This window comes from Corvus brachyrhynchos, unplaced genomic scaffold, assembly GCF_000691975.1.
Source record: "Corvus brachyrhynchos isolate BGI_N302 unplaced genomic scaffold, ASM69197v1 scaffold351, whole genome shotgun sequence".
NCBI classification, from domain to species: Eukaryota; Metazoa; Chordata; class Aves; order Passeriformes; family Corvidae; genus Corvus; species Corvus brachyrhynchos.
In genome coordinates this window covers 967,411-974,809 of record NW_008236203.1, presented here as the reverse complement: position 1 = coordinate 974,809, position 7,399 = coordinate 967,411, and the positions used below count along the sequence as shown (strand labels likewise).

The window sequence follows — 7,399 nt, the reverse complement described above, 5'->3', positions numbered from 1 at the left end:
CCTCTGCTGTTCCCGCTGCTCGCAGCATGCGGGAGGAAATGCAAATGAAGCTCTGGCTGCAGTAAATTCGGGGCTGTGAGTCAGCGTGGGCTGCTGGTAGCTCCCTCCAGGGGCCTCTTAATTTTACTGTTGATTAACCCTTGTTAAAAAAGACACTTGAAAAAATAAGGCTGAGGGTTTATTGCTGTTAGTGCCTTTTTTGCTGCTGCCAGTGAGGAAATCACACTGGTTAAAACGAAGGTTTTTGCAAGCATCCACCTTGCTGGAGCAAACAAGCGCTCTGCAAGCCCAGCAGCTCCTTGGGGACCAGTTGTTTCTCCTCACACTGGCCACGGGCCTGCTGTTTGTCCCTGTCACAGCTCTGAATGCCTGGCACCAGCCCCCTGAGCTGGGCAAACCCAGGGCAGACTCAGTGCCATTCCCTTCAAGGTGGCTTCTGTCCGTCTGTCACTCCACATCCAGCTCAGCCCGCACAGAGGAGCCTTGCTGCCTTTCCAGGTCAGGAGAGAGTGTCAGACACTGCCAGGGTTGTATCCCAAAGGGGACATGAAGGAGCTGGGACAGCTTCCTGCTGCTTCCCACGGGAAACCTGTGGTCAGGGCATAAAGGTGTTTATGGGTGGAGGGGAGGCTGCAGAAGGCAGTGGGCACCGGCCTTGGGATCATCATGCTGGGCCATGGGTCAGGTGGGAGCTGTCAGAGAACTGCTCCGAGAGCTGACAGAGCTTTGATCCCCCTGTTGTTGTGTTTGTGGTGAAGGACCAGCGTAGGGACGGTTCCCATGAGGGACCCAGCTCCAGTTAAAGCAATTCCCACTCTCCTGACCAGATAAAAGGTGCAGAACAGTGAGCAGAGCTTTGCCCTGACATTGCTGGGCTGGCCAGGGATGGCTCTGCAGAGCCCCTCAGCAGATCCTGCTCTGTGCTCCCCCATAAATCCTGTTCCACAACCAGGGCCGGAGGACAGGAAAGCTGCTGGGAATGGGGCTTGGAGCTGCACTGGCTGGAGCTCCAAGTCAGGCCTGTGGGGTCATCCAAGATGTGTTGGAGCTGTGACAGCATCCAGAACAGCCCCAGAGCTGTCAAAGGACCCTGCTCCTCTGGCTCCCTGAGCCAGCTGCAGCACGATGGCAGCTGGATCCAGCTGGATCCCTGCCACTGCTCCCAAACTTTCCTGTTACCTTTAACTGTGCTCACCCTTCAGGAAGAGGGTCCCTTCCCTGCCCTCCTCGCTAGAACCCTGGTGCAGGTTAAAGCCACGTGTTAACACAACAGATGTGTGCAGACACGGCCCCCCAGGCTGGAATAACCCAGCTGAGAAATGTCTTTTATCATTCATCTCTTCAGGGCAGAGAGTCCTTTAGGGCTCCCGTGTCTATGCAGACAGATGCTTTTCCAGGGGGAGGAAACAAGCCTGGCTGGTCCAGTTGCACCAATTATCCCAGGAAGGGGAACCAGCCCAGCCAGTTTACGACAGGCAGGGGTAACTGATGTGGTTGGCAGCAGGCAGGCTGTGGAAATCCTCAGCCTCTGGCTACTTTGTCCCATCGCTGACAGGACTGGTCCCGGAGCAGCTGCAGGAAGGAGAAATTACCTGCCCAGGTTGCAACATCACCCAACTGTTTTTGAATGCAAGAGGAAATAATACAGCCCTAAAGCATAGCTAGGGTTCCTTAGATAGCGAAACAAACAGCAAGAGAAAAGCTTTGGGTGTTTTTCATGCATATCTCAGTTTAATTTCTGTTCTGGGCAGTGAAAATAACTGAGGGGCACAGCCTGGGTTGGATTAGTGGGACTGCAAGGCCTCTCACATGTTTCTTGTTCCTGCTTGTCCAGGTAGCAGCTGGGTGCCTGAAATCCCTCATTTGGGGAGAAACATGCCATAAATGAAGTCACAAGCAGCAGCAGCAGTGAGCCTCCTCCTCAGGCCTGCCCTGACCAGCCACCCTGCCAAGCCACGAGTCCATTACCCACAGGATGTGCTTCATGGCTCTCCCAAAAATGACAGAGCCCCAAGGAGCATGTCTTATAAATAACCCCTGAAAAACACCCCTCGGCCATGTTGTGGGAGTTTTCTGTTCTCTCAGCCTCCACCAAGGCTGGGCTGAAACAGAGGCGTACAGGATCATCTCCGTGTGAGCAGAGCCGGGGTGGGAGGAACGAGCTCTGGACACTGAGTCCGGCTGCCAGGGGCCCCTCCAGAGCTCAGGGCTCCACCAGCTCCTGGCACCACTTCCCTGGAATTAAATAAATGGAGAGGTGGTGCTGTTGATGAGGAATGCCCTTATGCCAGACACCAAGAAGTGTTTGGGCGCTTTCGCAGGCACAGGGTGGGGTTGTTGGGGTGCCCTGTGCAGGGCCAGGAGTTGGACTTTGTGGATCCTTGTGGGTCCCTTCCAACTGCATGACTTTATTAATTTCTAAACTCAGGGTGCAAACGACTACAGCAAAGTGTGAAATATCCACTTTTGGGAGATGGGATCTGAGGGAAGGAACACTCAGGATCAGAAAGGAAAGTGTTGGTGTTAAAAGTCCAAAGCAGCCTGTGCAGTGCAGGGTTTAAAGCAGGGGGAATGCACTGGCTGGAATCCTGGCTCCGGGCAGGCTCCCTTCAACACCATCTCCTGTGCAAAGGTTTCGGTGCTTTAGCCTGAGCTAGAATGGAAAATCAACAGCTGAGGAGGGAAAACACAGCTGCTCTGTTGGGCAGAGCACGTCAGCTGGGGCTGCTCTGGAGACAACGTGCTGGGAAGGAGATCTGTAAGGGAGCAGCCAGTTGAGGAAACAAATAATATTTACACGCCCTGCCTGTGGAACTGGAAATAAAACCTCCTTGCCAGCAAGAAACCCCAGCCCAAGCCTCCCGGCCCCACCTGCTCCTGGGGGAGGGCTGCGGCTATAAAGGGCTGCAGGCGGCGAGCGGAGCTCACAGCGGCGCGGGGCTCTCCGGGGAACCCCGCTGCTCCCGGGACACCATGGCCAAGCGGGTGGCCGTGGTGCTGGCTGGCTGCGGGGTGTTCGATGGCAGCGAGGTCCACGAGGCTTCGGCCGTGCTGGTGCACCTGAGCCGGGAGGGGGCACAGGTAAGAGGATCCCGCTCCGGCGCCTTGTGCCGGCTCTGCTCCGCAGCCTCTCCCCTCCTCGTCTCTGAGACAAACTCCTCAAGAGCCAAGCAGCGATGCCTGGAGTGTTGGGGATGGTGTGGGGAAATCCCTGCTCAGCTGGGCTGTTGGATTGGCGTGGGGCTCTGCATCCAAACTCTCCAAGAGACTTTCCTGAATGCTTTTTTCTCTCCGCTTTTGCCTTCTCGCTCCTGCTGTTTCTGTTTAAAAGACAGCTTGGGCTGTTTGAAATTCATCTTTTCAAAACCTCAGAGGGTAGGAGTGAAAATAGAATCGGAGAATCCCAGAACGGTTTGGGTTGGGAAGGACTTTAAAGCTCCTCCACTCCACCCCTGCCACGGGCAGGGACACTTTCCACTATCCCAGGGTGCTCCAAGCCCCGTCCAGCCTGGCCTTGGGCACTGCCAGGGATGAGAGAACAGAAAAGGGTTCGTGAGTTGAACTTGAGGAGGGGTAAAAAAGGTGCAGCTGCCCGGAGAGTCAGGAGAGCCGCTCAGCGAGACTGGGAAAGGAAGGAGGGAAACCCCTGGAATATCACACTCAGCTGTGAAGCACCCGCGTGTCTGGGTCGGATCCGTTCCCCTGGCAGTGGGAATTGCTCTGTGGAGCACAGAGGCACAGGGGTGACCCGCATGTGCCAGCCCGCCCAGTTCCAAACCATTCCAGCCCTGCCCTCTCTGTCGGGCTCCGGGATGAGCCTTGTCCGGAGGTTTTCTCCACTGGGCTTAATTTTGCCTCTTCCTCTCCCGGAGCTGCTGCAGCCGCGTCCCTCCTGCCGTGTCCCAGTCCAGCAGGCTGGGAGCCCATCCCGCTCTCATCCCTGGAGCGGCAGGGGCCTCTAGTGGAGGAACCTCGGGCGTCATCCCAATCCCTCCTTTTCCAAGCAAACAGAGCAGCACGGAACGGGATATTTCAGCTGGAAGGGGGGAGAGCTCAGCACCTCCCTCTCCACAGGAAGCTGCCACCAGGTTGCCCTTCAGCCTCCTTGTCTCCCACGTAGATAATTCCGGAGCCCTCGGCTGCTCTCACGGGACATTCCTTCCTGCCCCGTCCCCCTCCTCGGGACACCTCGGTGTTCCTGAGATCCCTCTTCAATCGTGGGGCCCAGAACTGCACAAGTGGCACAGTCCCAAAATCTCACCCTCCCCTCATAATTTCCGCACGTGAGCTTGAAAGTGCTGAAGGAAGGGGAAGCGTTTTCCAGAGAAAAACCACTCTGGCTTTGGGAAAACAGGAGGTGGGGAGAGGAAAGGCCAAGTCCTGTCCCTGTGGGACAGCAGCTCTCTGGGTGGTCACCTGGCAAGAGGGATTGGTTGGGATATGGATGGAATCTTCAGACCCCAAACAAGCTGTTCTGGGCACAAACTACTAAAGGTTTCCGTCCCTCCCTCCCAGCTCTTTCCCAAGAAAGCCCCTCAGCATTCCCACACACTCCCTGTGCCCTTGCCACGTTTGTCCATCATTCCTGAAGGATAACAGCCCTATCCCCTCCCTCCAGGCAGAGGTTTATGCTCCCAACATCCCCCAGATGCACGTGGTGGACCACGCGAAGGGGCAGCCGACGCCGGAGCAGCGCAATGTCCTGGTGGAAAGCGCCAGGATAGCCAGAGGCAACATCAAGGACCTGGCTACACTGGATGTCAAGGGGCTGGATGCCCTCATCATTCCAGGTAGGATGTGTGGGGTCTGCCTGTCCACAGCTTAGATATTCCGTAAGTCTGGAATGAGAGGCACAGGCTGGAAGCAGGGCTCAGGAGCAGAGCTGTGTTCCGTCCCTGCTGGCACTGTCACGCCAGTTTGGAGTTAGATGAGGACGTGGCAAAGCCAAGCTGATCCCAGGAGGACAGGACTGCAAACCGAGTTGTCCAGAGCTGTGTTTTCACTGGATGGAAAACCATCCCTTCCCTCAGCAGCACCCTTCCTCCTCTCTGGGAGAGCCCAGGGCTCAGGAGTGGAAAGCTCGGCCGCTGGGGTGTTCCAGTGGGGATGGACGAGGCCTGGAGTGAGGATTGAGGCAAAGGAAAATGTGTCTGTGCTCCACAATAACCCAGGAGAGAGCTGTGGGTGGAGCACAGCTCCCACTGGAGCATCGAGGCCGTGCTGCTTCCGTTCGCTGGGGAAGCAAGGGAGGTGCTTGGATGTCTCAGCTCCCAAAGGTTCAGGATCTCAGGTTTTAGTTCTTTTATTGACCCTGGACAAATGCTGCCATCCATCCAACCCACCTTGACATTCCACCCGGCAAAAATCCCGCCCTGGGTGTAATCTCCAGCCTAAACTGCTTCTCTTTCCTCAGGTGGCTTCGGGGTGGCAAAAAACCTGAGCACTTGGGCCACCCAGGGCAAGAACTGCAGCATCTCCAAGGAGGTGGAGGACGTCCTGCGGGCCTTCCACGCTGCCCACAAACCCATCGGGCTGTGCTGCATCTCCCCAGTGCTGGCAGCCAAAATCTTCCCGGGCTGCGAGGTGACCGTGGGGCACGACACGGAGTGTGAGCAGTGAGTGACCCGGGGCTTGATGGCAATCCCACCAGGGCCCCCCAAAGTCCCCAGCAGCCTGGCCAGGGGTCCTGGCCTGCTGTTGGCTGAACATTATCTCTGAGAACTCGGCTCTGCTGCCTCCAGTGAGGCCTTCAGGAACTCTGGCCCCTTTGGGGACTTAGCAGGGAAAAGCAGAAGCTCTGGAAGCCTCATTTAATCATTTCTCAACAGAGCAGAAGGAATGGTCCAACACCAGATCTGTTTGCATTTTTGTGACTTGTTTCCACAGCTCTGATGGCTTCAGATAAGACACTTTATTTTAAACTAATTTAAATGGAATTTATTATTTTGAGTTAAATATTTGCCTCCCTGATGCCTCACTGACCCAGGGCAGGAAGAACCTTTGCTGACTCCAAGTTAAGCAGATCCAAGGCAGGAGCAGGGTGGCTGCACAAGGCTCGGGGTGTTAAGAGAGGGAGGGAGTGAAACTCTTCCATCCTCCAGGGAAGCTGTGGCTGGATCCTCCCAAGGGCAGGCCAGGGAATGTGATGGCTTTTGCTAGGAAGGAGTTCTATCACCAACTTGTAGGAAGTTGGTGAAAAATCCCCACCCCAAACCTAAATCTAATTGTTGTCCAGGGAAGCTGTGGCTGCCCCTGGATCTCTGGCAGTGTCCAAGGCCAGGTTGGACAGGGCTTGGGCCAACCTGGGATAGTGGAAGGTGTCCCTGCCCATGGCAGGGGTGGAATGGGATGAGCTTTAAGGTCTCTTTTCACCCAAACCATCCTGGGATTCTATAAACAGGAACACTGGAGTGGGCAGAATTGGGTAGAAGAACACCCATAGTGGAACTTCAGGTTTTATTTTGGCTTTACTTCAGATTTTTAACTCATTTGAACAGGATGTTTTCCTGTTGTATAGTCCTGGAGAAACTCCTCGGGCAGGAAAAGATTGGGCTCTCACTGAGCAGATTTTGTGCAGTGACCACAGACTTTGCACTCTGGGCTCTCACCAAACCACTGTGTGTGGGACACGTTCCCCACTGCAGGTTTTTATTCCCTGCTCCCTTGCAGGTGGCCCTATGCCAAGACTGCTGAGGCCATGAAGGAGCTGGGCTGCAGACACGTGAACTGCCAGGTCACCGAGGTCCACGTGGACGCCAGGAACCGGCTGGTGACCACCAGCGCCTTCATGTGCAACGCCCCCATCCACGACATCCACGACGGCATCGGGAAAATGGTCCGAGAAGTGCTCCAGCTGGCCTGAAGGGCCCAAGGGCATCCAGCTCCCCTTGCACGGATAACGCCCTTCTCCTTTCACACAGCAGCAGGAAAATGGCACTCAGCAGCTCTGCCCCCAGACCTCTGCTGGCTGCTGAGGAGGGGGAATCCTGGAGCTGTTGTGTTCTGCGAAGGACACATCACAAACTGGAGGGAGCTGGGCTGGGAGCTGGCATGGAATCGTGGAATGGTTTGGGTTGGGAGGGACCTTAAAGCTCATCCAGTTCCAATCTCTGCCCACGGGCAGGGACACCTCCCACTGTCCCAGGCTGCTCCCAGCCCCAATGTCCAGCCTGGCCTTGGGCACTGCCAGGGATCCAGGGGCAGCCCCAGCTGCTCTGGGCACCCTGTGCCAGGGCCTGCCCACCCTCCCAGGGAAGGAATTCCATCCCAATATCCCATCCAGCCCTGCCCTCCCTCAGCTTTAGGCCAGGCAGGAGCCAGGGCTCAGATTCAGCTGCTCCCCACGCCCCTCCCTCCGAGCACTGAATTGTGGCCAGAGGAAGGAACCCAGTTCTGCTAC

At 56.2% G+C, this 7,399-nt stretch overlaps 1 protein-coding gene across 1 annotated transcript; it reads left to right on the top strand.

The window, feature by feature from the left end:
- The first annotated feature begins 2,914 nt into the window (after positions 1-2,914).
- LOC103622090 (ES1 protein homolog, mitochondrial) lies at positions 2,915-7,100 on the top strand. The gene is made up of 4 exons (XM_008640996.2): positions 2,915-3,081; positions 4,619-4,790; positions 5,414-5,615; positions 6,670-7,100. The coding sequence occupies exons 1-4, from the start codon at positions 2,974-2,976 to the stop codon at positions 6,860-6,862; spliced, it is 675 nt and encodes a 224-aa protein (XP_008639218.1). The 5' UTR covers positions 2,915-2,973; the 3' UTR covers positions 6,863-7,100.
- The last annotated feature ends 299 nt before the right edge of the window (positions 7,101-7,399 follow it).

Excerpts from the sequence above, each read along its gene's own strand:
- LOC103622090 (XM_008640996.2), top strand. The coding sequence starts at position 2,974 with ATGGCCAAGCGGGTGGCCGTGGTGCTGGCTGGCTGCGGGGTGTTCGAT. Across the intron at positions 4,791-5,413 it reads GGATGCCCTCATCATTCCAG|GTGGCTTCGGGGTGGCAAAA; the intron begins GTAGGATGTGTG and ends CTCTTTCCTCAG. Across the intron at positions 5,616-6,669 it reads CACGACACGGAGTGTGAGCA|GTGGCCCTATGCCAAGACTG; the intron begins GTGAGTGACCCG and ends GCTCCCTTGCAG.